Source organism: Fukomys damarensis, unplaced genomic scaffold, assembly GCF_012274545.1.
Source record: "Fukomys damarensis isolate Sample0158 unplaced genomic scaffold, DMR_v1.0_HiC HiC_scaffold_21, whole genome shotgun sequence".
In the NCBI taxonomy this organism is placed as follows: Eukaryota; Metazoa; Chordata; class Mammalia; order Rodentia; family Bathyergidae; genus Fukomys; species Fukomys damarensis.
Window position 1 is genome coordinate 11,091,894 of NW_022900933.1, and position 27,523 is coordinate 11,119,416.

At 36.2% G+C, this 27,523-nt stretch overlaps 1 protein-coding gene across 2 annotated transcripts in view; it reads left to right on the top strand.

Moving 5' to 3' along the window:
• Rad51b (RAD51 paralog B) overlaps positions 1 to 27,523 on the top strand; it is a 756,475-nt gene that overhangs the window by 11,072 nt on the left and 717,880 nt on the right. For both annotated transcript variants that reach the window (XM_033766940.1, XM_033766941.1), the window contains exons 4-5: positions 4,609 to 4,725; positions 22,054 to 22,190. In XM_033766940.1, the coding sequence (XP_033622831.1) occupies positions 4,609 to 4,725; positions 22,054 to 22,190 (254 nt within the window). The remainder of the gene's footprint in view (positions 1 to 4,608; positions 4,726 to 22,053; positions 22,191 to 27,523) is intronic.

Consider the following 27,523-nt stretch of genomic DNA (forward strand, 5'->3'; position numbering starts at 1 on the left):
CCTCCCCTCCCCATTTACAAGCACTTTATTTCCATTTTTTCAGTTTCTCATATTTTTTTCCTCTCCCTTATTACCTTTCCCCCACCCTTCCCACTTTCCCTACACCTTTAGCCCTTTACTTCCTATTTCACATTATTAATTATCTCATTAGGATCCTGTGTACTATTATAGTTTTTCGCACCAAAGAAACTATTCAGTATTTCAGTAAAGAAATCTCTGTATGAACATTAAAAATAGGGAACTCTAAAATAAAACTAAAAAGGAAAGTAAAAGAGAAAAGGCAATGATGTAACATTAAAATAATCCTTAATTCTGGAGATGAAAATGGTCCCCGAACATATTTAAATTGCTTCTTGCTCTTATAGTCTTATCTTATTCTTTTTTTCATTATTTAGAGAATACTTTATTAGATTCTGTAATCAAACCCACGTAGATATGACCTTACATATTTAGTACGATGTGTTACCCCTGTATACTACTTTTTAAAGTTACAAAGTTCCAGAAAAAACTTTTAATATCTATTATTTTAATTTTTCAATATTTATGACATATTTCTAATTAGAAAATTAATAGAGCTTGGGCAGGAAATTCAACTTTGGTTTCTACTTTACCACTTTCAGTTGCAGTCTCAATATTATTCCAAATGCATTTCATGAAGCTCTCTTTCTCCTTAGGTTTGTAATTACTCTTCTAATGTTCTTTGTATTTGAGTGTTGTCTTAGGTTTTGGCTTAGCTTAGTTCATTCCTTAAAACAGATTTTTTTTCATTTATTTATTTAATCATTTATTCTTTCAACCAATAGCTACTGAACACCTACCATGTGTCAGGTATTTTGTCAGATTCTGGGGTTAGCATAGTGAACGAGATTGATTGATAGGGTTCTTGTTTCAGTATAGTAGGAAAAATTAGAATTTGAACCATATGGAAATGATTGGTTAATTATAGTATTGCTAAGTTCTATGAAGGGAGAGTACAAGAGCTTTGGAACTTTCTAACAAGGGACATTACTCAGTTTGGAGTTCAGGGCTCCTTCAAGGAGACAACACTTCATTGAAAAATAAGCGGATGTCAGATCATTGTATGACCATATTTAGGATGGTGGACATTATTCTAAGAGTGATGGAAGCTGGGGATTTAGCTCAGTGGTTCCACTGCCTGCCTCACAAGCGCAAGGTCCTGAGTTCAATCCCGAGTACATTACAAAAAAAAAAGTAATGGAAAATGTGTGTAATGTCATAAATGTTTAAAAAATAGGTCTTGAATACAGATAAGTGATGGAAATATATAAAGAAGATAAAAAAGAGTATTTAGGTGTCTACTACTGTAGTCCACATAGGAAATGATTAGTGTGGTGTTAAAGCAGAGGGCATGGTGTTGGTTAGTATAAGCGATATTTAAGAAATAGAATTGATAGGATTTGGTGATTGTTTAGCTATGGAAGATAGAAAAGTGCAGGAAGTGTCAGACTCCCTGATTTTTGTTTTGAGGAACTAGGTGGAGCCATTACCTGAGATAAGGAATACTAGAAGGAGCAGGGGGCAGACAATGAATTCATTTCAGTTATTGTCTAATTTAAGGCACTTGTGAAACATTTGGAAGAGATGCGAAGGCAGTTAAATTCATTTGTGAACCTGAAGAAGCCTGCACTAAAAGTATGTGTTAGAAATTATCAGTGAAAAGCCCCGAGTGATCACCCAGAAAGCAGATACAGTGAGATGAGTATACACAAGATGGATTCTCAAGTGATGCCAATAGTTAAGTTCAGATTAGATAATGAAAAGTCTGGGAAGCAGCAGCTACCTAAATAGAGGAAAAACTAGTATAGTGTCACATTACAAAATTCTTCTTTGTCTCGTTTATTTTCATACTATTATTTCTGGACTTGTTCTGTTCATCGTATTTTTTTGACAGTCATGGAGTATGTTCTAGTAATTACACTTACAGTTGTAAATGAAAAACATGTACGTTTGCAGACTGGGCTGCCTTCACATGTTTGATACAGTGTCCCTGTGGGCACTCATGTTGCCTGCTGATAGGTTGTAGACAAAAGTGTCCCTGTAAGATGTTCACTGAAGTATTTCTTACATCAAAAAATTGGGAACAGAGCCGGGCGTGGTGGCACACGCCTGTAATCCCAGCATTCGGGAGGCTGAGGCAGGAGGATCGCTGTGAGTTTGAGACCAACCTGGGGTACATAGTGAGTTCCAGTTTGGTCTTAACTACATAGTGAGACCCTGTCTCAAAAAACAACAAAAAAAAAACAACAACAACAAAAAAATTGGGAACAACCAGAATTATCGGTAATGAAAAAAGAAATTTTTACTACTCCTATGTGCTAAAATAATATGTAAGCATTAAACTATTTGAAAATTTTTTAATATCAGGAGAAATGGTCAGGCTATAAATGCTTTGTGAAAAAGAAGGCTGGGAAATTGTTTATAGTGTACATGCCAATTTTATAAAAGTTATATAATATATATGTATGTTTATACACACACACACACACACACACACTGTTTTGTTAATAGTGGTTATCTTATGATTGTGGAATTCTGTTATTGACTTCTCCAACTTTTTTCTTTCCAATTTGCTATAGGCCAGTTATTGCCTCTAATTAGAAAAAAAACTAGCAACAGTTTTTTATCTCATAATTATTGGGAAATCTCTTAGTATTTATTCATTTCTTAGCGTTTGTAAAATAAAGACAATTATACCTATGTGTGGGGTACACATAGGGTGCCTGTATATCTGTATAGGGTTGTGAGGATTAAATGAAATAAGTATACAGTACTTATTATATAGTACTTACATTTTGGTAAGTTTGGGTGCCTACCCAAAGAATGTTTTTACCTTTTTATATCCTTGCTCTTTTCAGTTTTTCTATTCCTGAATCACAACAATATATGAGAGGGGCTGACAATATTTGCTTCATATCTTTGTGACTTAATAGTATAGTTTTACCCAGGCGAAGCAAAACTAAACTGAAATACAACTAAACAAAATGAAAAACCTCAAACCATTACAACACTCACTTTTTAATTTTATTTTTATTTTTTTGAGACAGGGTCTCCCTATTAGTTGAGATTGACCTGGAACTCACTATGTAGCCCAGGCTGGCCTCGAACTCACAGCGATCCTCTTGCCTCAGCCTCCTGAGTGCTGGGATTACAGGTGTGAGCCACCATGCCTGACTCCTTTCTTTGGAATGGTTGCAATTTCTCGGTGACCGATGGCCCAGCTTCCCTTATTACCTACCTTCAAGCTATTTTTCTAACCCAAATCTTTGAAATGGTAATTTAGTGTATTATTCTCTGGAGTGGCTCCACAAACTACAGTGGTGGCTTCAAACAAGAAAGTTATTTTCTTACAGTTCTATAGGCCAGAGGTCTGAAATCAAGGCAGAGGCAGAGCTGCATTTTCTCTGGAGGCATTAGTGGAGAATCCTTTTCTTGCCTCTTCCAGTTTCCCAGGAACATTGACAGTCCTTGGCTTGTGGCCATTCCGTCTCTGCTTCGTCTTCATGTTGCCTCTTCCTCTGTATATTGTGATATACATTTATGCATGGTATGCATTTAGGGTTCACCCAGATAATCTAGGATCATCTCTTCATCATGAGGTCTTTAACTTCATTACATCTGCAGTGACCCTATTTCCGATTAAGGTGACATTCACAGAGAGGTTCTAGGAAATTTGAGGTGGCTGCCTTTTAGAGGGCAGCTTCTCAACCTATCACAGCTTCCTTCAAGTTGTTCTTCACACAGTAACTCGAGTTTGAAATGATAACTCCGTCATGTTACTCTTTGTTCCTCAACATAAACTCCAAACTTCCACAGAGGTCTTCTGCTTAGGCCTCTGGTTCATCCTATGATCCAGTGGTGGTGAACTAATGGCACTCCTGCTGCAGCGGGCTGGGGTTTGTATCATTGAAAGCTCTTGAGAGGTTTGTCATCGCTGCTGTAACCTCATCACTGTTGCACTGGGGGCGCACTCCACCTTTCAGTCATTCTAAATGCTCTCTGCTTGTTTTTTGCAGTTTTCATTAGCTTCATTTTCTCTTCTTGCTTTTGACTTTGCTTGTACATTCTGTCCTTTTGGGCAGGAACACTCACATCTCTTTACTTATCTAGTAACTGTTTCACATTTTAGCTCAGATATCCCCCTCTTCAGTGCAGCCTTCCTAAATCACAAAGTCCAATCAGTTACACTGTCTGTATGTGTCCACTTTTCCTATCACGGTGTCTCTTACTAGTCATATTGTAATCACCGAGTTTCTAGTCTTAGATTCATAGTTTCTGGGTTTTATTTGTTTTGTTTTGTTTTGCTTTTGGTACCAAAGATTGAACTCCTGACCTTGTGCTTACGAGGCAGGCGGCAAAACCATTGAACTAAATTTCCAGCCCTCGTAGTCTCTGGTTGACAATAAGACTGTGAAGGCACATCTCCATACTCCAGCATGGTCCCTGGCACGGAGTAAATATTTATAGAACAAATAAGAGGTAAAAAGGATGGATTTGGGTCCCAGCTGCTGAAATTCAGAGGTTAGGAGTTGACATGTTTTTAAAAATAGATATGGAAGATGTAAAGACCTTAATGCTTTTCTTCTTTAGGCTTATGGAATAAGGACACAAAGGTCTGCTAATCTCTTACCAGCTTTTTTATCTACAACCCTCTCTGCTTTGGATGAAGCCCTACATGGTGGTGTTGCTTGTGGATCCCTCACAGAGGTAAAGGAAAAGTTTTCATGTCTTCTGTTGGTCTTCAGAGCCAAGAGGAAAAGTTTAATTAGAAACATAAATAATTGTATGAACAGTAATATGAACTAAATTATAAGTTCAAGGGTGTGATTTTGCCCTCAGCACCTAGTATAGCTCTGCACATGATGGCGTTACAAAAAAAATCCTGTGGGCTGACCAAAATCTGTGTAGGCACCTATTCTTTTGAATCAATTTAGAAAGTAATGAAGACTATGAAACAATATTATGAAACAATCTGAGGGAATTAAAAAAGGGTCACTACTTAGTATATGAGGAAGGGATATTTAAAATTTTATTAACATTTGAGGAAATAATGCCATCAAAGTACGCTGAGCTATATTTGCTTGTCATAGATGAAACTTGATTTAGGAAGTGATGTGTTATTGTATTAATATCATCGCATAACAAATTATCCTAAAACTAAAGGGTTTAAAACAACAATAAACATTTATTTACTTCTCAGTTTCTTTAGGAATGGCTCAGCTTAATGGTATTGGCCAGGGATGCAGTCATCTGAAGCTTGGTTGGGGCTGGAGGTTATTTCCTAGGGGGTCTCACATTCATGACTGGCAGGGTGGTGCTGATTATTGGTTGGAGGCCCCATTTCTTCCCAAGTGGACTCTCTACAGGTTGCTCCAGTCTTCTCAGGACATGATGGGTGACTCACCAGGGTGAGTGGTTCCAAAGATTGCATTGGAAATGAGTTATTAATCCCAGCCCACGTTCAGAGAAAGGAAGGTTGGGCTTTAACCTTTGAAAAAAAGCTCAAGAAATAGAAGCCATTTTAAGAGCACTACAGTTCTTTCCCCTGAAAGCTGCATTTGTACATTCATGGATATAGTTATTTGATAGACTGTGTATTTACCAATCCACTCCTGAAGATGTCTCGCCTGAAAGTTCTAGAAGCTTAGTTCAGGAAATTTCTAAATAAGAGCAGATTGTTTCCTTATATTCTTTTTTTTGCGGGGGTACTGGGGATCGAACTCGGACCCTGTGCATGTGAAGCAGGTGGCAGAATCCTTACATTCTGATAGTCCTATTTTAACTGTAGATTTTTTTTTTCATTGAAGATAGAATATTCTGCTTTCTTTTTTTTTTTTTTTTTTTTTTATCAGGTCCTTGCGCTTGCAAGGCAGGCACTGGAACCCCTGAGCTCAATCCTGGCTAGACCAAAAAAAAAAAAAAATCCTTGACTAGAAGATTCAGTTTTAGATAATGTACCTTATTTTATTTCCTATCTTTCAAAAGTGATTTAAAGATGCATGTGAACTATGCCTAGTAGATGCCTATTACGTTAAAAACCCTACATTGAATTGTTGTTGCATTGAATTATCACCAGGTGGCACCAGAATCATAATACAGTACTGTACCTGACAGTCTTTCAGGCATTGTGTTGGATGTGCTCAATTATTAAAGTTTGTAACAATAGTGATTCACAGTTATAAACTTATTTAAATAGAAAAAAATTGAACTTATGGAAGATTAACCAATGTGTGCTTTTATTTTTAAATTTTGGAATAAGTTTCAATACTTTTTCACTTAGCTTGGATTCTTTTTGAATCCAAGTGGAAATTATAAACCTTTTTGGTGTTTGGTTGTGATCTACTTTCATGGCTTGGAATATCAATACCTTGATGACTGCTTTTTCTAATTTCTCTTGTACTGCGGTAGCCTCTTCAGTTTTTGGGGGGCTTTTCAGCTGAATGTAGGGAGCATATCAGTTGATATATTAAGAAACGAAGTTTTGCTGAGTGTAGTGGTACACAGCTGTAATTACAGCGTGTAGGAGGCTGAGGCAGGGGATCATGAGTTTGATGCTAACTTAGGAAATATAGCAAGTTCAAGACCAGCCTGGATTGCATAATGAGACCCTATGTCAAAAACAAAACAAAACAAAAATTGCCAGGGATTTAGCTCAGTGGTTCTGCAGCCTGCCTCGCAAGCACAAGGTCCTGAGTTTGATCCCCGGTATAAACAACAACAACAACAACAAATTTTTAATAGACCTTAGGTATACAAAATCAAATATATCTTACATATAGAAATTATGAACTTGCATACCAATATAAAAACCACAATAATACAGAAACTATTAAACTTAATGGTTCTAATCTGTCATTGGTCTTCTTTTGGGGGGTAAACTTCATCCTGAATTTTTAGCATTCTATTTTTCTTTTACCTTCAGCATATACTTCTATAGCAGATATAACAACATTTTATTTTGCTATGCTTATTTGTAACTTTATGTCTGTGATTAAATCACGTATCTCTTCTGTAAATTGCTTTTCTCACTTGTTATTTCTAAGATTTATCTGTTATTATAGATAGCAAGAGTATAATTCATTTTTATTGCTATATTCTATTCCATTTTGAAAATATGCCAACATTTTAAATTTTTTTCTCCTGTGAGTGAACGTTTGAGTTGTTTCTTTTATGTTAATATGAACAAGTCCCATGACAACTTTTGTATTTATCTCCTGGATCACATGTGCAAGTGTTACTTTAAGGAGGGGATTGGCAAAGTACTACCTAGTAGTTAAATTTGGTTTGCTTTCCACTTTTGTAAATAAAGTTTTATTGTAACATGACTAGGCTAGTTTGTTTACATTTTGTCTGTGGCTGTTTTGTGATACAGGGCAGAACTGAGTTAGTTGGGGCAGCCTGTGTGGTATGCAAAACCTAAAATATTTATAATTTGGCTCCTATCTAGGATATCTACCTTAGAGTGATTTGGTGACTAGCATATACATGTGTAGCTTTGCAAAATCAGTACAGATTATTTTTTAAAGTAATTGTGCCTGTTGATATTTGTAGCATTTGTGTTTACAAGTTTTCTTGCCCAGTGTCTTCTAGCTTTGATATTGTCAGACTTCTGTGCATCTTTGTGATTTTAGTTTTCATTGTCCTAATTATTGATGAACTTTCAGAGAGCATTTGGATATTTTAGAAAACAACTTTATTAAGATATAATTTAAATATCATAAAATCCAGCCATTATAACTGTAAATGTTATGATTTTAATAAATTTATAACTGTGCACTCGTCATTACAATTAAGTACAGAACATTTCCATCATCTTTGTACCCATTTGTAGTTATTCCTGACTCCCATCCTCAGCCCTACGTAACCACTGGTCTACTTTCTTTCTGTAAAAATTTACTTTATCTAAACATTTCATATAAATGTTTAGTTTCTTTGACATAGAGTTGAGGTGAATACATATTGTAGCTTGTGTTAGTAATTAATTCCTTGTAATTATTCAGTAGTGTTCCATTATATGGATATAGCACATTTTGTTATACATTCATCTGTGAATTGTGCCACAATAAACATGGGTAGGCAAGACCCCAGTAGTATGTGTATACCAAGGAGTTTAGCTGGATCAAATGGTAGCTTTATTGTTGAGGTACCTCAGCTGATTTCCATAGTAGCTGTACTAATTTACATTCTTGCCAGCGGAGTAGAAGGGCTCCCTTTCTCCCAAATCCATCTCTTTATTTATTTATTTATTTATTGTTCTTGATGATAGCCATTCTGACTGGGATGAGATGGAATCTTAATGAAGTTTTAATTTGTGTATCCCTAATGGCAAAGTGGCAAACATTTTTTCATATACTTGGCTATTTGTATTTCTTTCTTGAAGTATCTGCTCAATTCATTTGCCCATTTATTGATTTTTGGTGTTAAGTTTTTTGAGTTCTTTTTTTTTTTGATACTGGGGATTGAACTCAGGTCCTTGTGCTTGCAAGGCAGGCCACTGAACCGCTGAGCTAAATCTCTGGCCCTTGAGTTCTTTATATATTCTATAAATCTGCTGTCACAAGGGTAGCTGACAAAGATTTTCTCCCATTTTGAGGGTTGTCTATTCACTTTTATTTGTTTCCCTTGCTGTGCAGAAACTTCTAAATTTGATTTAGTCCAATTTATTCTAGCTATTAATTCCTGTGGTATTTGTTCTAGATCTCATTATAAAACCACAAATCTAGTTTGATAGTTAAAGGTAGCAAAGTAATAGTTATCACAGTTTGTCATTTTCTAGGCTGTTGTTATTGCTGATTGTACTCCATTAGCCAAGGTGACATAATTGTGCTAATTGGATGTTCTTTCTGGTATACCAAAACTGAGATTGCCTAAGGGTCTTAAAAAAAAAAAACAAACAAAACACTCTAAACACTCCATAGGCCAGTGTCAAAGAACTGGAAGTTGGGCCAAGTAGGCAGAGACTTCTCATCCCAGTATATTGAAGAGGTAGGATCTTGCAGCAGCCTCAAAAGCCAGCTACACCTGGAAGACATTTCTGAGAAATAGTCATTTCCTAAGTGTTCTGAATATTGTCAATAAAGCTACTTTCCATAAGCAGTTTACAAGGATCAACTCAGTAATCAAACTTAAAAAAAAACAAAAAAACTAAGAAGACACTTATACAAGATACATCCCCTCCCTGCAACTTTCAGCTCACCAAAGGCAAACTCTGGGGGTAATGAGGTGGAACAATCTGAAAGCCACTTACCTGGACTCTCTGAAGTGGTAACAGCAGAAGTAAAAAGCAAATGAATGAGGCTGTAGAAAAAAATCAAAGCAGAAATCATTTTCCAGATAACTACAGAGATGGTGACCAGAATGAAAGAAATGCTTAGTGACTAAAGAAGATACATAAAAAAGAAATAGAGATGCTCAGGAACATGAGGGAAACCATGAACACCCATCAAAGGAAAGAAATGGAAGCCATGAATGCTCAGCATACGAAAGAAATGGAGTCCATGAAACATTCAAACAGATATCCAAGAGTTAAAAACTCCTTTGAAAGTATATACAGCAGAATGAGCCAATGCAAGGACAGAATATCAGATAAAGAAGATAGGATTGAAGTTAGTGAGCATGAAAAGAGAGATTTCTTAAAAATAGTAAGAGACCATGAGAAATCAATCCAGCAGCTGCTAGATGGTGCAAAGAAAAATAACATAAGATTGATTGGAGTCAAAGAAAAAGCAGGAAAATAGTGCAAGTGACATAAACCTGTTCTCAGAAGTAATGGCAGAAAACTTCCCAAATGGGAAAAAAGAACTTATATAGATAATTGAGGCATTTAGGACTCCACTTAGCCATGATTAAAAAAAAACAAACTTCCCCAAGGCATATAATAGTTAAGATTCCAGAAATTCAACACAAGGAGAGAATATTAAAATATCAAAGTTGTTAGAAAAAAGAAACAAATCACCTATAAAGGAAAGCTCATCAGAATCACAGCAGACTTATCAACACAAACTCTCAAGTTAAGGAGAGCCTGGAGTGAAATATTTCAAGCCCAAAAGGAAAACCCTTCAACCTAGATTGATGTACCCTGCAAAACTATCTTTCAAAGTGGATGAAGAAATAAAAGATACTTCCATGATAAAGAACACCTGACCGCCAAACCAGCACTCCAAAGTATCCTGAAGGATATTCTAAAAAGAGACAACAAGGATTACAACTCCATGAACCCCAGCAGAATAAATCCACCATGCAGGGCAAGAAATTAAACAGAAAAGGAAAGAAGGAAGAGAACTATAGGAAAGTAACATGACAGAGAGAAGACAATGCATATGTTATAACTGTCAGTGTTAATGGTCTCAATACACATAATAAAAAGAAATAGACTGGCAGAGTGGATCAAAAATCAACATCCAACAATATGCTGCATATAATAAACACATTTAATTCAAACAGAAATGCATAGACTGAAAGTCAAAGGATGGAAAACAATATTCCATTAGACAGGAACCTGGAAAATGGCAGGGGAAATCAACAACTGGGACCACATCTGATTAAAAAGCTTTTGAATAGCAAGAGAAACCACCAACAAAGTGAAAGAGACAACCCACAGAGTGGGAAAATTTTTTTACCAGCTATTCATCAGACAAAGGACTATTAACTAGAATATATAAAGAACTAAAAAAATCAGACCCAAGACACTTCTCAGATGAAGAAGTAAAAACCACAAATAAATAAATGAAATATGTTCAACATCACTGGCCATTCAAGAAATGCAAATTAAGAGAACTGAAATTCCATCTCCCGAAAGAATGGCTTCTATCATGAAATCAGCCAATAAATGCTGGAGGGGTTGTGGGGAAAAAGGAACTCTTCTCCACTGTTGGTGGGAGTGTAGACTGGTGCAACCACTGTGGAAATCAGAGTGGAGATTTTTCAAAAAATTAAAACTAGATGTTCCATTTGACCCAGGTGTTCTCTTTCTTCGTAACATCCAGAAAGAATTAAAAGCATCATACGACAGTGATATATGCACACCTATGGTTATAGTGCTATAATTTGTAATAGCTAAATCTTGGAAACAGCCCAAATGCCTACCAACTGATAAATTGATAAAGAAGATGTTTTTTATTCAACAGAGTACTACTCTGATAAGCTTCAGACATTTATAGCTAAATGGATGGACCTTGGGACCATACTCTTATGTGAAATAAATTAGACACACATTTAAATATCTCATTGTTTCTCTGGTGTGAGAAACTGAAAGTAGAAATAAGGACCAAAATGTATAATAGATATTGGAAAACGGGAAGAAGTTGTTCAAGTGGAAAGGGGAACAAAGGAGGAGGGAGGGAGAAAGGAAGGAAGTGACAACAACAACAAAAAGAAAATAGAAGGAAAAATGCAAACAAAGCCTTTTTATATGAGGTGAGTGGGAAAAAAGAGGTGTGGGATGTATCCTGTACAGATGCAAATTCTCTATGATGCGTGTTATAATTATGTATGCCTAAAATGTACCAATAAATGCTTTGCTATAAAAAAAGGGCTGGGGGTGTAGCTCAACGCAAAGGCCTTGTGTTCAAGCCCTCCTACTAAAATAATTGTATATTTTTAATAGAGATTACTATTCACACACACATATACATACATACATACACTTATATAATAACAAATCACCCCAAAGCTTAGTGGCTAAAATAGCAGTAAATATTATATCATACAACTTGGGAGCAGCTTTATTGGATATTTCTGGTTTTGAACCCTCATAAGATTATAGCCAAGATATTGGCTGAGGCTGAAGTTATCTGAAAACTCATCTGGAGCTGGGAAAGTTGCTTCCAAGATGGCTCACTTACTTGGCTAATAAATTGATCCTGGCTGTGGCCAGGTTTTTTGTTTGTTTGTTTATTTTGTTTTGTTTTGTTGTTTTGGTATTGGGGATCAGGTCCTTGTGCAGGCAGTGAAACCATTGAGCTAAATCCCCGGCCCTGTGTCCAGTTTTTTGCCATGTGAATCTCTCCACATGACTGCTTAATTTACATTTATGATATGAAATGAAGTAGAAATTGCAACTCTCTTATGACCATGCCTTGAAGTTACCATATCTTTATTTCTACTCTTTTGTATTAGACATAGGAATAGACCTGATATAGTATGGTCTGGGACTACAGCAGGGCATGAATACCGAATGTGAAGACAATTGTGCCCATCTTTTTTATTTTTCCCGTATTAAGGATTGGACCCTGGGCTTTTGTACTGAGCTACATCCTCAGATCTTTTATTTTTGAAATAGTGTCTTGTTGAGTTACTAAGTTGCTCAGTTATGGCTCGAACTTGTGATTATCCTGCTTCAGCCTCCCAGGACGCTGGAAATACAGGCACATGCCACCGTGACTGGCTCACTGGGTCCATCTAAACACTGGCTATCACTAATATATGTAACAGTGCATTTGTGTGTGTGCATCTAATTTTTTTTAAATCCTTGATTTCTCTTTCTCTCCATTCTCCGAGACATTGTAGTAGCTAGGTTTTCTAAAATGTTGTGTTCTAACCCTTAGACTATGAATATAGGATGAAGTGGTACTGCCATGATATGGTGACTTCAGAACAGGGAGAGTATCCAGCCCTTATCATGTGAACACTCAGAAACAGTGAGCTTTGTTTGGCTGGTGAGAAGGGGAAAACACAAAGAAGACTTGAAGTGCTATTATAGCTTTGGAGATGGATCCTGTGAGAAGGAATGTAGCTGTGCTCTAGTAACTGTGAAGCCCCCCTAATGACAGCAACAGAGAGATCACGGACCTAGAGTTGCAGACAAATAGATCTTGCGAACAATGTGACCGAACTTGGAAGTTAATACCCTATCCTCCAGATGATGGCCCAGCTCAGCTGACCTTTTGATTTCAGCCTTGCAAGATCTAAAGGAGCGAATCCTGTTAAGCCAGCTGACTCCTGACCTATAGAACTTTGAGATAGATAGATAGATTTGTTTATTTGTACATGCTTGTAATACTGGGGAGTCAACCAGGACCTTCATAGTAAGCTACATTTCTAGCCCTTTTTAATTTTTCTTTTTTCATTTTGAGACAGGATCTCATTAAACCACCGAGTTGCCCAGATTCTCGACCATTATTTTATTGTCACCTGCTAAGGAACCTTTTAAACATTTTTTCCCCCAATCCTTCTCTACCTCTACTGCCCAGTGAAAATTTAATACTACAGATATACAGTATTTTTGTTTAGTTACTGTGCATATTTGTGCTTAATACATAAAATAATAAGCACCCCCTTCTACTTCCTCAAAATCAAGTTTTACCTTTGCAGTCAATATCCACCCATTGCCGAGAAGTCATTCAATAGATACTATTGTGATTAGGTAAAATTAAAGCTGTATTTAAAGATATCATCAAGAAGAAATTTTTGTATTGTAATCTAGAGCTCACAGTACTAAAGAATGGGTCCAAACTCATGTCAGTGAAGAAAGTCGTAACATCTGTGTGTCTTAGTTTCAGAGTACCCTAGGAGAGTGAGCCTGTGAAGTATGGCCAGACAGTTACAATGTAAGGGTGATGATTTACCCAGCTTCTTGCTCTAAGTCAAGAGAAACGACAAAGTACATTTATACATTATTTGTACTTCATGAGTCATTTTTATGCTTTGCTCATAAGTTAGGGAGACCAGGTGTTCTCCTTCAGTGGGGCAGTTTTGCTTTGGAATTGATTTTCCTTCTGTCCCCCAAAGTCCTTTTCCTTCTGCCAGAGTCTGTTTTAGCATCCTGTTGTGTTTTTGGGGGGATGGGGGGTAGTCAGGATAGCCTCCAACTTGCTGTGTAGCCCAGACCGATCTTAAATTTGGTGGTCCTCTTGCCTCACATCCCCAGTGCTGTCGTTACTGACGTGTGCCACCACACCCGGCAACATCCTAATGTTTCCTTGGAACAGTTCATATTACAGTTCTTTTTCTTTCTCATTGGTAAGATTAGCTGAGGCCTAAACAATTACAAGGGACAATCAGGTTGGGTTTGCAAATTCAAATACCTACAAGGGCCAGGCATGTAATAGAAATGCATGAAATAGTCATGTATAAGACACAAATACTTTGCTGACAACTGCAACAGACTTATTTTTCTTGCTTTTGGGTCTATAGTCTGTGAAGGTGCTATTCAGTCTGCCCTACTGGCAGCAAAAGTGGTGGGAAACTAGGGATAGATGTCAGATGGAAATCTATATTGTGTACAGTCTGCTCATATGATTTATTTATCCTGTTCAGTGTTTTGAAAGGTAAGATAATCAGGCTTTTTCCTACTATGGGAGTTTAGCATATGTGTTTGGATAATTGTTCCCAATTCTTCACTCACTACTTCATTTATAAAGAAGCATTTTTTTTTCTATAATAGTTGGAGAAAAATCCAACTATAGTTGGGTCTTCCGTATGGCATGTATTTAGTAAATGCTGTTAAATTAATCATTATCTCACTTGATACTATTTGATTTTTGTTAATTTTGCATCTTGGGATGCTTGTCATTTTCATGTCTCTTCCTCCCCCTTTTTCTCAATTACTTCCCTTTGTCCTTTCCCATTTACTTAAAAAAATGACAGCTGTCAATTTGAGGTAAGATGGAATGGTGGAAAGAACACAAGACATAAACTCTTCTGCATGCTAATGTAAATTTAATTTGAGATCAAAGTTGCTTTCATGAGGTAAAGTGTAACCTGGCCTTTCAGAGATTCTTTGCCTTTTAATTTTGGTTTTAGGATTTGGAGAGTTATTATTAAAATGAATTCTGTAGGTCTGAAGATCTAATCATATTTCTATGTAATTGTTGAGTACATAGAGATAAGTAGGTGCCGGGAGACATTTAACAAATGATGTGAATGTGAAATAGGAAGAAAGGGGCTAAAGGCGTAGGGAAAGTGGGAAGGGTGGGGGAAAGGTAATAAGGGAAAAGAAAAAAATAGGAGAAAATGAAAAAATGGAAATAAAGTGTTTGTAAATGGGGAGGGGAGGAGGGGGTGAAGGGAGGGCAGGGAAAGGGGAAAAAATGAGAACCAAGACCTGTCATGTGAAGGTACAAGATCCCAATGATGAATGTAACTGTACTGTATACCTAAAATGTACCAATAAACTAAAAGAGAAAATCCAACAACAACAACAACAAAAAAAACCCCAAATGATGTGAAGTTTCCATGAGTTTTCTTGTTTCAGATCAGAGCCACACAATCCTTAAACTTTCATCTGTCAAGTATTGGCTTGGTGGATGCCACACCCCATTACCCCATTATTCCCATTTTCCCCATTTTCAGTATGTGGAGAGTTAACTTAGAAATATTTTATGTCCTAACAGGTCCAGGTTTCATAGTCGTCTTAACCTTGTAATCTACTTTAAGATTAAAATAGTAGGTTTTTTTTTTTTTTGGTGTTTTGAGACAAGATCTTCTTATATAATTTAGGCTGGCCTCGAATTCACTACACATCTGGCTATTTTTTTGTGTAGTATAATTAGAGTTTCTTTTCTTGGGGATAATTATTTTTCCTCTTTAAAGCATTTATTAATATTTGCCTATATGCTGATATACATTTATATAATTTACTGTAAGTTTTTTTGTTTGTTCTTTTGAGACAGTGTCTCACTGTGTAGATCAGGCTAGCTTTGAATTCTCTATGTATCTGAGGCTGTCACTGAACTTGTGATCCTCTTGTTTCAGCCTCCAAGTGTTGGGATTACAGGCATGTGTCACCATGCCTGGGTGATATTTGAGTGATCGATCTTCCCTGTTGATTTTTTTCAGTTCTTTAACATTTCTTATGTAGGTGTGTTGAAGCCGCAGCTCTAACTGTATGAAGCTAATTGTATTTTATTGATGTTTTCTGTTTGTAAATGTTGTACACATTCTGTATTTCCAAGAAGCAAATAACTTAGACTACTCTGGTTTGGCATATTTTCTCTTTCTAACCACCTTGGAAATGAAATCGGGAACTGAGCACAATTTGAGATTTTGTGGTTTGGGTGGAAGAATTTAGGACTAAACCATCTGAAGCTAAAAATTATTAATGTTGAAATATTTTCATTCATTAAATAAATGAAGAAATAATGAAATTTACAGTCAGTTCATAACATTCCATTTTTTTGAGGCTAAGAAGAAAAGGGGAAATATATGAAAAGGATCTATAGAATTTGTTATACTTTAAAGTAAGTGTTATTATCCAAACTCTAATACAGGCTTTAAAAAGCCCAAACAAACTCAAATATCTATCTTAATATTAGTCACATGATGTTCTATTTCCCGCAAGACTTTTCTGAATCAGTACATAAAAATAATGGTGTCAGAAATAAAACAATGGCATAAGGAAAATACCAGCTGCAATTATTTAGCTTTTCTGATTTTTGAAACATGTTTTCTTTAAGAAGAGAATAGTAAGTTAATATCTAACATTTTCTTGATACTGAATACTTGCCTGAACATTTTCATATATCACCCTAATTAAAATGATAGTTTGTTTGACCTTTGCATTTAAAATCAGAAAGCATTTAGTTGTTTTGAGCTCATTAAATCTGAGAGAGAACATATTTAGAACCTGGTGTGTGAACAGTATTGTACACCATTTTGTACTCTGAAGTATTAGCATTTCCGTGTTTTTTAACTTTTACTGACAGAATTTTCCTTGCTGTGATACCTGGTGATTAACTTGTTTCACGATGTTCCCTGAATATAGGAAGCAATATGGCAATAACAATAAATTATGTTGTGAACAAATATTCTCATAAACTACAGAAATCACTTGCAGATGATTTGAATTTCCAAGAATTTAAACAAATTATTCAGTGTGGGGGAATGCTGTATATTTACAGTATAAATGTTTCTAATAGTGCTTACATTGTCATATTAGCTAGATTCTGTCACAATAATACATGATCAACCACTTTTGTATGGGGGTTACACTGAGCTAAAAGTGTTACTAGGGAAGATATATTCCTTAAAATAAGACTTCTTAAATATGAAACAGTGTACATGAAGGAATTTCCTAGGGTAGTAGTAATAATTTTACGTGATAGAAGTTTAGTTGCATATGTGGGGTTGGGGGTATAGCTCAGTGGTAGAGCGCCTGCCTAGCCTATGCAAGGCCCTAGGTTTGATCTTCAACACTGCAAAACAGACAAACAATCCACGGATTTCATACATGTGTGCATTTATTGAAATTCATTGATGTGTAGACTTAAGATTTGTGTATTTCAACAAATGCGTTTGTATATGTAAAATTTCCCTGAAAAGAAAAAAAAATCTTATATTCTAAGCTAGTTAATGATTTGCATGCTGCATTATTAGGGACAGTAGGTTGATGTCTTTGACTTACTTTGCTTTTTTTTCCTCATTGAGTTTTTGGTACATTTAGGTATATAGTACAGTTACATTCATTATTGGGATCTTGTACCTTTACATGACAGGTCTTGGTTCTCATTTTTTCCCCTTGTCCCTGCCCTCCATTCACCCCCTCCTCTCCCCATTTACAAATACTTTATTTCCATTGTTTCATTTTCTCATGTTTTTTCTTTTCCCTTATTACCTTTCCCCTACCCTTCCTACTTTCCCTACACCTTTAGCCCTTTTCTTCCTATTTCACATTGTCAATTATCTCATTAGGATTTTATGTACTCTTATAGTTTATTCACACCAGAGAAAGTATTCGGTATTTAGACATGTGTGACTTATTTATTTCACTTAGGAGCATATCCTTAATACGTATCCATTTTCCTATGAATGAATCTAATTTCTCATTCTTTATGGCTGAGTAGTATTCCATTTTATAGAGAAACCACATCTTATTTACCTAGTTGTCTTTTACTTACTTTTAGTGCATTAAAAAAGACAATTTAAGATGGATTGATAATGGATTGAGGGGTGATAGGTGAATAGGTTAGTATAACATTATAACAGAAGTAAATTAAAGTGGTAATTATAGAGTCTAAAATGTGGATATATGAATATTTCCAGGAAAATTGTTTCAACTTTTCTATTACATTATTCTTAGACACTCTATAGCAACACAGAAGTTGACGTCAGATGTGCAGAGTATTTTAGAATGGTATCAATTTTTATAAAAAATCTATCTTAGTCCATTTAGTGTTGCTGCAACAAAATACCTGAGGCTAGGTGCTTTATAAAGTAAAGAGATTTATTAGGCTCAGAATTCTGGTGGCCAGAAGGTCCAAATATCATGGTGCTGGTATCATGGTGGAAGCTTCTCTGGCCAGAGAAACAGGAAGGGAAATGGTCTTTTGCACAAAGGACCAAGCTCGCTCTCTCTCTCTCTCTCTCTCTCTCTCTTTCTCTCTCTTTTTCTCTCTCCTCTCCTCTCTCCTCCCCTTCTCTTTTATGTCTTTCTTTTTTTTTTTTGACCCAAGGTCTTACTGTGTATCCCAGGCTTAACCTTGAACGCATAGCGATCCTCTTGCCTAAGCCTTACACGTGCTGAGATTACAGGCATGCACTGTCATACCTGGCAAGGTAGCCTTACTTTATAACAACATTTTCTGCAAGGAGTAACTCCACGAGAGAAACAGTAATCCTTTCCTTTATAGTGGACCATTCCTGTGACCTGATTGCCTTCCATTAGGCTCCACCTGTTAAATGTTCCACCAATTCAGTATCGTTACACTGAGGACCAAGTTCCAAGCACATTTAGGAGAATGAAAAAACTGTATCTAAATCATAACAAACATGGCGAGAATAGTATAGAATGAATCTCTGTTGTGCTCTCTAAGGAGGGGAGGAGTGACAGGGAAAATAATTTGCATCACAAGAGTTTGCAGACAAGAGCTTGTCTGGTTGTCTTTTTTTTGGGGGGGGTGGTTTGAAACAGGGTCTCGCTGTGTAATTGAGACTGACCTGGACCTCACTAGGTAGCCCAGGCTGGTCTTGTACTCACAGTGATCCTCCTGCCTCAGCCTCCCGAGTGCTGAGATTACAGGCGTGCACCACCGTGCCTGGCATTGTCTGGTTGCCTTATAGTAAAGACTGTAAGAACTATTGAACTTAAAGATGAATGAAGCAGTTCTTTTTTTCAAAAAGCGAAAAGGCATGTCAAAGTTGCTTACTTCTTTTGAATGAAAAGTGTCCGTATAATATGCTACGTAGATTAAAAACAAACTAATATACCAATCAGCGGAGCACTCCATCTCTTTAAATTAAAGGGGCTTCTTTTCACAATGAGTACAAAAGTAGCTGCCCCCTTTTCAAGGCAGAAATAAAAATTACAGAGTGTTTTAAAAATCAGTCTTTGGATATCTTATGTGATTTTGTTATTAAAGGTGGATATATCTTATTAAAATATCCTATTCATATTCCTCTTTTTGTCCTTCCTCCTCTTCTGCTACTCCTGACTTCTTTCTCCTCCTCTTCCTCTTCCTCTCCTCTCCTTCTATGACTACTACTTCCTCCTCCTCTTCCACTTTTCTTCCCCTTCTCCTTCTTCCTCTTTTCTTCCTGCCTCTCCTCTCCCTTCTCTGCCCTTCCTCTTCTTTTCCTTCCCCTTCTCCGCCTCCTGTTCCTTCTTTTTTACTTACACAGGGCATTGAACCCAGGACCTTCATTCCAAGCCACATCCCTAAGTCCAGCCTCCACTTAAATTTTTTTTAATTTTGAACTCGGGTCTTGCTACGGGGTCCAGGCTGGGCTTATATGTGCACCACCCTGCCTGGTGCTAGTTGCATTAGAACCGACCAACCAACTAACCTTGAGACAATATTTTCTATACTCTTTAAAAGTCTTTGAAATGAAGTTTCGGTGGAATAGGGGATGGATGATGGAAAAAGAAGAGATGTTCAAAGGGTACAAAGTTACATTTATACAGGAGGAAAAAGTTTTAGTGTTTTTATTGTGAGGCATGGGGATTATAGTTAAAATACTATATTATGTATTTAAAAATTACTAAACAAGTAGATTTTAAATTTCTTATCATTAAAAATGTTCAGTATGTAAAGTGATGGATATATAAATTAGCATGATTTAATCATTCCACAAAGTATATATATCACATCATATCCCTTAAATATATACAATTATTTCATTAATTAAAAACATAAAAAAAACCCTCCAAAAACACTGCCACGTATCTAATGGGCCATGAGTGTCTAGGTAGAAATTCATCGTTCTGGTGATCATATATGGTTTATATACTTTTCTGGTTGATTGTTAAACTTTAGCAAAAATAAATATATGTAAGAAAAACTAGAAACCAAAATAAAACAAAAAGCCTTTTCAGCAATTTTTGACCGTTGTTAAAAATGTTAAAATGCAACATCTTTTGGAGCAATGGTTTAACTCAGTGGTTCCACCACCTGCCTTGCAAGTGCAAGGTCCCAATGTGATCCTGGTACAAAAAAAAAAAAAAAAAAAAAATCTTGATTAGTTTACAAGAACATTTAATTGACATAAGAAAGATAGAAATTATTACTACAAGTACAATACAAAGTTTTGTTTGTTTGTTTTTGGTACCAGGGATAAAACTCAGGACATTGCGCTTGCAAGGTAGACGCAAGTGCCACTGAGCCAAATCCCCGCCAAATGTTTTTGATAATTAATGGAAGACATTAAAAATGAAAGTAATGTTTTAGTTAAGTCCAACAAATGATATATTTCTTTAATTTTTATCATTTCACCTTTGCAATTATCCCTTACTCAGCTTTACAGCCATTAGTATTAATTAAGTGGTAAGATAAGCAACAGTTCAGTCATAAAATTATAAAACATTTAAATCAGTGTTTTAAAGATTATTATAATTTCATTTTTATCATTGTTCCACTAAAAATGTTAATGTTTGTCTGGAAAATGAGGTGACTTTTTAAAAGATTAATAAGATAAAACTATTTCTAATGCTTGTAATTTTTATTTTTAATTTTCATTTTATGTACATTTTGTATTATCTAGAACATACTAGTAAAATAGTATATATTAATAAATATGCACTTATTGGAGGACCACGGTGAGGTTTGTTTGTTGGAATATGTGATAAGACAAGTTTAGAGAGTTCTCTGCTCATAATCAGACAAACGATTATTTTTTTTTCCTCATTGAGTTTATTGGTACATTTTAGGTATACGGTATAGTTACATTCATCATTGGGATCTTGTACCTTTACATGACAGGTCTAGGTTCTCATTTTTTCCCCTTGTCCCTGCCTTCCCTTTACTCCTCCTCCCTTCCCCCTTTACAAGCACTTCATTTCCATTTTTTCATTTTCTCATATTTTTCCTTTTCCCTTCTTACCTTTCTCCTACCCTTCCCACTTTCCCTGCACCTTTAGCCCCTTTCTTCCTATTTCACTTTGTCCATTATATCATTAGGATCTTATGTACTATTATAAAAATTTTAGCAGCTGCTCTTCAGACAAAGGGACTATTATCTAGAATATATAAAGAACTCAAAACAATCAGCCCCCCAAATATAAAGACCCGATTAAAAAATGGGCATCTGAAATGAACAGACATTTCTCAGATGAAGTAAAAACAGCAAGTAAATTGTTCCACATCACTGGTCATTTGAGAGATGCAGATGAAAATGTTTATTTTTATTAGTAGCAATAATTATTCTAAATGTCTAAGCTATTGTTTTACACATTATAAACCAATACATATATTGTATTATGTTTACCATGTGTGTATCTCAGTTTCATCTCAGACTGTTTTTCATCTCTGCCTGAGATTTTCTTTTTTCTCTATTCTCTTCCCATAGTAAAAAATGTTCATTGGTATTATTTTTGCAATGCCAGTGTCAATGTGAATATATAAATGCATTGATGAAACTTCCAGCATATTTCATTTAAAATTTCTCCTCGGAACTACAATACACAGAGAAGGATTTGAGTGACTATATTCTGTTCTCCCAAGGATACTACATTATTAGGATACTTCTGGATGCATAGGATGGAAATTAATTCATTACATGCAATGGATGTCTTAGGGCAGTATGGTAGACTTTTTATAGCAAGTTCTTGAAGTGATTTACTTTGATTGGCTTGTATTTATACAAACATTTAACAAATTTTTTTAGATTACAGGTCCACCAGGTTGTGGGAAAACTCAATTTTGTAAAATGATGAGTGTATTGGCTACATTACCCACCAACATGGGAGGATTAGAAGGAGCTGTTGTGTACATTGACACAGAGTCAGCATTTAGTGCTGAAAGGTAGGATATTTTATTATTTCCATTACAACATGTTGCTTTTATAATATATACAGTGTGGAGCATTTACAAATTTCATTAATTTCTGCTTTGGTCTTTATAATTTCTTTCCTATTTGTTTCAGATTTGGATGGATGTTGAGATGAATCATTAGGTTATTTATTTGGGATCATGATATTCTTTTTATGTGTATATTTACAGCTATAAACTTCCATCTTAGAAGTGGTCTCCTTATGTGTCGGTTTTGGTATGCTGTGTTTCCACTGTCATTTGATTCAAGGAACTTTTTTCTTCCCTGATTTCTTCTGTGATCTATTGATTATTCAGTAATGTGTGTGTGTGTGTTTGGTGCTACGGATTGAACTCGGGACCTTGCACTTATGAGGCAGGCGGTGGCACCACTGAGCTAAGTCCTGGCCCTTGTAATATGTTATTTAATCTCTACATGTTTGTATAGTTTCTGTGGCTTCTTTTGCTTTCTGTCTTTATTATGCTGTGATCAGTATGCCAAGGATTACTTCAATTTTTATATTTAGGCATGCTTTATGGCCTTAGATACATCTATTTTGGAATATGTCCCATGTACTGTTGAGAAAAGTATATATTCTGTTGTTGGATGGAACATTGTATAGGTATCTGTTAAGTCCATTTGTTCAACGATGTAGTTTAACTCTGATATTTCTTTGTTTTTTTTGGTCTGGCTCTCCTGTCTATTTATGAGACTATAATATTTAAGTCCCCCACTATAATTGTATAGTAAGTAGTCCCTGATTTATGAATCTTCAAGTTGTGAACTTTTGCGGGTATGAACAGACCTCACATTTAGTTTTTTTATGTTTTATATTGTATATTTATGTCAAAGGTGTATAAGATTCACTTTGTCAGACTTATGAATGTTCTCCCTGAACGGAACTTGTTTGTATGGAACTTTTACAAATTTCATTAATTTCTGTTCTGACTCATTTGTAAGTCTAGGACTTACTCTATTAGTGTTTATCTGTCTTTTTTTTTGGTACCAGGGATTGAACTTGGGTCCTTGTGCTTATGAGGCAGGCACCGGAACCACTGAGCTAAATCCCTGGTCCTATCTGTCTTTTTTAAGTTCGATAGTTTGAACTTTTATGAAGTGGAGTGTACTGATATTCAGTTCATATTTACAGTTGTTATTTCTTCCTGTTGAATTGTTCCCTTTACCAGTACATAATATTCATCTGTCTCTTCTGACCAATTTTTGCTTGAAGCCTGCTGTGTCTGAAAATAAGATAGCTACTCGTACTTGTTTTTGGGCTCTGGTTAAATGGAGTATCATTTTCCACCAGTTTACTTTCAGTCTGTGTTCTTCCTTTGGGATGGAGTATGTCTTTTGTAGACAATATAGTGTTGCATGGTGTTTTTTTCCTAATCTGCCAACCTGTATCTTTTGATTGGTGTGCTGAGACTATTAATATTGAGAGTTATTATTGTAAGGTTCTTTTGTTTGTTTGTTTGTTTTTTTGATGCAGGGTCTCACTATGTAGTTGAGACTGACCTGGAACTCACTATATAACCCAGGCTGGTCTTGAACTCACAGTGATCCTCCTGCCTCAGCCTCCCGAGTGCTGGGATTAATAGGCGTGCGCCACCACACCCAGCAGTAAGGTGTTTATTGCTTCCTGTCATATTGTTTTGTTTTTAGTGGTGTTTTTTTTTTTTTTTTTTTTTTTTACTACTTTTCCAGTTAATGTATATTTTCCTCTGGGCTCTTTGATGCTGGTGGTCTCTCTGTTTCTGTTGAGGATTCCCTTAAGTAGTTCCTGAAATATTGGATTAGCGGCCATGTATTTCTTTAGGATTTTTTTGTTGTTGTGAAAAGTCTTTACTTCTCTGTCCAATTTGAAGGCTAATTGTATAGGATATAAATATCTGGGTTGACAATTATTTTCTTCTAGGGCTTGAAAAACTTTGCCCTAAGCTGTCTTGGCCTTTAAATTTTGTGCTGAGAAGTCTGCACTTATTTGGATGAACTTATCTTTATAGGTTTTTTGCTGTATTCTGTCCTTTTCTTGAATTTCTGAAATTTTGGTTAGGCTGTGTATGACACAGTTCTTTCCTGGGCATGGCTGTTTGGGATTCTGTATGACTCTTGTCATGAATACTGAATTTTTTCCCCTAGATTTGGAAGATTTTCTGCTATGTTTTCAGTGAATAAATTTTTTATACATTTTGAGTTGTCTTCTAATTTTTTCTTTATTCTTATAAGTCTCAATTTTCATGAGTCTGTTAGTAGCTCTTGGATCCAGCTTGTTTGATGTCTTCTTGTTTTTTGGGTATCATTGAGTTTATGATGTACTACATCCATGGTGTCTTCTGTTTCTGACACTGTTCTCATAATGCTCAAGACTGCTTTTTGTTTTTTTGGTTTTGGTTTTTTGAGACAGGGTCTCACTATGTAGTTGAGACTGACCTGGAACTCACTATGTAGCCCAGGCTCGTCTTGAACTCACAGCAATCCTCCTGCCTCCCGAGTGCTGTGATTACAAGCATGTGCTACCATGTGTGGCCCAACACCAATTTTTAAAATTAAAAAAAATTTTTTTTTGTACTGGGTATCAAACTTGGGCCCTTGTGCTTACAAGGCAGGTGGCAGAATCACTGAGCTAAACCCCTGGCCCCCAGTTTTTTTTTTTTTGGTCCCGGAGGTCGAACTGAGGCCCATGTGCTTGTGAGACAGGCACCACAACCACTGGGCTAAATCCCCGGCCCTCCAACACCATTTATTAAATAGGCTATCTTTCCTATGTTTTCCTTTACTGAAGTAGGCCACTCATGTCTTACTTAACTCAGTTTATTTTTTTTTCTTTAAGCCTGTCATACCTTTCTTAGCAAAATTCTTTATTGGTTTATGAAATCCTCTGTGAGCTTCTTAAGCATTTTATGCATTTGCTTATATGTTTCTTATTTTATCTCTTCAAATGCTTTGCCCATTTGGCTTCTGAGTTCTTTGACTATATCTTCCTCTGCTTCAGTGTCCATGAGATTGGCAGAGTCTTGTTGCCTTACTTTTTCATGTTTTTGTTGTTTTGTGCTGTGGATTTAAGATCAGTTAGGATGGAGAAACTCTGTGGCTATTGTGGAGATCCTTTTGGTTAGGCTCTGTCTGTGGTATGTCCCTGGGTTTGGTTGTGTTTTGATGTTTATGTTCCTCTTCATTCTATTCAGCAGCATAATATTTGAGGGTCTTCTTAGTGCCCAAATTCTACTTGGGGCTTGATTCCCAGCATCACTCATAGAAGAGAAAAACAAATTAACAGCAGTGTTGACAACACAGTGACAAAGCAGGTAATGGCATACAGTAAAAACCAATTAAAAGCAACAACTCTAGTACCATTAGGAATAGATGTTATCAGTAATGGAGTCAAAGACCAATGGGTCATTGAGATCCCTAGGCACCAATAACAGCTATAGCTGTAGTATCCTTAATAATAGTAAAGAGATCTGCAATAATGGTTTAGAAACAAAGACATACCAAATATTGTCATACAGTAGCTATCTACCAAAAGCAACAGCTATATCACTATTAATAATAAGAATTCAGCAATAACAGCATATAGTTAACTAAATAGCTAAAAATTAGTAAAGCTTAATAATAATAATAATGAAATGTGTGGGATAAGGGGAAAATAAAAGTAAAATTTGAAGAAAGGATGAGAAGGATAAAAGAGATAAAAAATTAAAGATTAAAAGTTAATAGAATTAGACAAAAGTAACATAAAAAGACAAACATGAAAATGTAAATAAAAATAAGAAAAACAGAATAAAAACTAAGAGCACAAGATAGGGGGAAAAAAAAAACAAACCCCAAATCAAACCAATCCAAACCAAAGGAAAAATACCTCCAGAGAACAAAAAGAAAGAGAAATGAGTTCAAAATATTTCTTTGTGTATTTGGATGGATGGTTTCTTCCCACAGCCTGTGATATTGGAATCCACTAGAGGGGATAATGAGTTATATACAACTAAGTCCTAATTTGTTTCCACACCTACTTGTTTTGCTGTGTGACTCCTGAGTCCTGCCCTGCTGCTGTTCATGGTCAGTCAGTGATCTACTTCTGCCTTAGAACTGTATTCACTGAAGTAGCCCTTAGTGTTTGTGCTCTTCTGTGTGCCCCAACGCAGTGCTCTCTAACTAGCTTTATGGCCTGTGGGCTTATGAGGTACCTCACTTGTTCCAGAATCCCCTCTCTCTATATACCCCAGGATGTGGCAACTCTCCAAGTGGAGGTATTTCTTTGGTCATGTGGACAGATGGGCAAAACAGTCAGACCTCTGAGCTCTCTATATACTGGACATAGCAGTGGGGTAAATCAATTTGCTGCACTTGTCAGCGCTTTCAGACTCAGTCTCCTCAGAAAACCATACAACCTGCCTGGCTTCTCACCACAGATAGCTCACCACTGCATACATTTCTCAGGGGATGCACCATAACCAGCCCCTTCTCTGCAACTGTCTCTTTTGGCCATCTCTTACCTAGTCACTGTGGCTGAATGAGCAGAGACCCTGAAGGGTTATTTTATGGCTTCTGATGTTCAGAGTAGCTTAGTCTGAAACAATAAACCCCTCCCAAAAGTGGCTTCTGATTATTATATCACTCCCAAGTATGGTCGATATTGCAGTGAGTTTCTTCTCCAACTCTAGCCTGCAATTGGGAAGCCACTTTCATAGTAAACCTCTCTCCTAGTTACTTTTTTGTTGCTGAAATGAAATACTTAACACCCAAAGTTATAGCAGGAAAAGTTTTTGTAGCTCATAGTTTGTAGAGGTTTCATTTCATAGTTGGCTGGTTATAAGGCAGGGTGGCATGGCAGAAAGGCATCACAGAGGAGAAACAGTTCATGGCATGGAAGGCAGAAAGCAGTAACAGCAAGAGAGCAGCAGCAAGCAGCACAAGCAGCAACACAGTGAAGTATCAAAAGAAGCAAGACAGTAGCCTTCTTTCTGTGCCTTTTATTCTATCTAGGCTACATGCACTTAGGGTAGGTAGCACTCACACCCAGGGTGGGCCTTTTCAGTATCCACACCTAGAACTATGCCAGACCAATCAATGGACAGAGTTAGTAATCACACAGTTAGTCCCACACATTTTTTTTTTAAGCTTTAATTGAGTTTATTGGTACATTTTAGGGATACAGTACAGTTACATTCATTGTTTGGATCTTGTACCTCTACATGACAAGTCTTGATTCTCATTTTTTCCCCTTACCTCTGCCCCCCCTTCACACCCCCCTCCCCTCCCCATCTTCAAACACTTTATTTTCATCTTTTCATTCTCTCACATTTTTTTTTCTTTTCCCTTTTTA